This window comes from Perkinsus marinus (genome assembly GCF_000006405.1).
Source record: "Perkinsus marinus ATCC 50983 genomic scaffold scf_1104296964394, whole genome shotgun sequence".
Classification (NCBI taxonomy): Eukaryota; Perkinsozoa; order Perkinsida; family Perkinsidae; genus Perkinsus; species Perkinsus marinus.
Window position 1 is genome coordinate 59,941 of NW_003204669.1, and position 2,214 is coordinate 62,154.

Here is a 2,214-nt window from a genome sequence, read left to right on the forward strand (position 1 = left end):
AGTAACAGGACAAGTACTAGTAACAGGACAAGTACTAGTAACAGGACAAGTACTAGTAACAGGACAAGTACTAGTAACAGGACAAGTACTAGTAACAGGACAAGTACTAGTAACAGGACAAGTACTAGTAACAGGACAAGTACTAGTAACAGGACAATTACTAGTAACAGGACAAGTACTAGTAACAGGACAAGTACTAGTAACAGGACAAGTACTAGTAACAGGACAAGTACTAGTAACAGGACAAGTACTAGTAACAGGACAAGTACTAGTAACAGAATGAATAATAGTAACAAGTCAGTACCAGTAACAGAATCAATACATACGGAGTTTTCACTCAAACTTCGTTTTCCCAAAATCTCAGTTTCTCACTACAAAAATCTCAACATTATCATCTAACCCGAAATTCTTCACAGTGCGTAAGATACCAACAACGCTTACTCTAGTTAGCACTCTATGTGCTAACTCCTCAACTTCATCTTTTCTGCCTTCCAATTCTCTCCGCAACTCTAGTGGAATTTCTGACCATACAAAACACATACTCATATTAGAATATATTTTCGCCTTCCTCAGCTGAGTTCATACGGATTTTGGTAGAAGTGTACAGAAAAAAATGAAAATTTCCCTGAAAAATAACCAGATTTTTACACTCGCAAATTCAAAAAAACGTAGATGTGCTATTGTATTATAAATAATTTCCAAATACTCACATACAGAAACATATCTTCACTTTTCTCACCTGAGCTCAGAATTCCCTTCGAAAATCATACAGCTTGAATACAAATTCGGGTAGCCAACAATTTTTCAAAAATTTCATCAAATTTTTACACTATAACCAAAACATGTAGTTGACCATGTGCATATTTTCCAACACTATGACAGTACACTACCAAAACATCTCAACAACTCAACTCTTTCCGAGGTTAACTACAGTGTGTTCGAGGACTAATATGCGTGGCTCGCCCTAACTCTGTAACGGATTGTGATCGATAATGATCATAAATATTAATACATTGCTTACTTACAGACCTCGAAATGTCCGAGGTTTCAGTCGAATTAGCAAATTTACAACACTTTCTCCTTTCGGACCATCGAAATTGAGCACACTTTATATAATACTTAGCATGAAAACGATTTCTCACAGCTGTTTACGAATATCATTTCATACCATTTTGATATCATTTTCCCATACCTTTGTATGACATATATACAACAAATCATACAAAGTCAATTTATTCAGCTCTTATAATAACCGTTATGGCAAGGCAAATTGTCGTCACTAAATTGCATTCACTTGCCACTAAAACTTATATGATATCTGTTAATAACTGTTTATACAGTTAGCGATCCCTAGCCTATTGGCAACTACGTGTGACAACAGCAAATTCCGAAACGAGCGGAGCATATACCACAACAACAGACACTTTCGCATTGTGCGTGCGTGCAGAATTATTCTGGCTTAACTACGAAGCGTGGGAGGCTACCAGATAGATCAAACGACTCCTCTATATGCCGAGGCTTCCGCAAAGCTCGATTCTGCGAACAGCATAAAAACTATTTTTGAGGGAAAATGTCCAACCCGGGGATCGAACCGGGGACCTATGTCAAATTCATTGGCCGAATCAACGTGGAGCTCCAAACCTTCCTTACGAAGACCTAGTTGTGTATTCGTCACTAAATTGCATCTCTTTGTCACTAAAACTCATCTGTCTGCATATCGCGTAAAATCACAACAGTGATTCAACCTTCCCGAGAACTTACCGTCATTCGCCGCCAACAACTTCAGCAAATGCGACGTGATAATCGATTTCGATTCATCACCTAAAATACCCAACGTTTTAAACACAACCAAACGTTTTTACCCCACCTAAAACGGTCTCAGCTACCGTCAGCGGCCCGCCAGTCGAATTGCCAAACTCTAATTCGTATCCACCACTAATCGCATCATGCAACTGAAAAAAAACGAATCTTCCCATCAACGCACTGTGAAGATTTTTTCCATGAAACAGTACTAAAATGGAGTTTCACCCTAGTGATATGAAAAACATATTTCATATTTCACTTCGCGGAGAACAATTGTATTATCGCTCGCGCAAACATATACGTCCTATAACACCACTCCACGTTAACCGGGTGAAAGTCCAAATTCAGAATAAACGATACTCCACATTTTCAACAAAACCAGCGAGTTAATTCCATCTAAACCTATCTCCA

The 2,214-nt window shown here is 38.3% G+C and overlaps 1 protein-coding gene across 1 annotated transcript in view; it reads right to left on the bottom strand.

The window, feature by feature from the left end:
- The window catches only part of Pmar_PMAR016771 (hypothetical protein), a gene marked incomplete at both ends in the record, with an annotated part of 7,589 nt that overhangs the window by 1,153 nt on the left and 4,222 nt on the right, over positions 1–2,214 (bottom strand). The window contains 3 exons of the mRNA XM_002769936.1: positions 442–521; positions 1,762–1,821; positions 1,868–1,952. Coding sequence (XP_002769982.1) covers positions 442–521; positions 1,762–1,821; positions 1,868–1,952 — 225 coding nt within the window. The remainder of the gene's footprint in view (positions 1–441; positions 522–1,761; positions 1,822–1,867; positions 1,953–2,214) is intronic.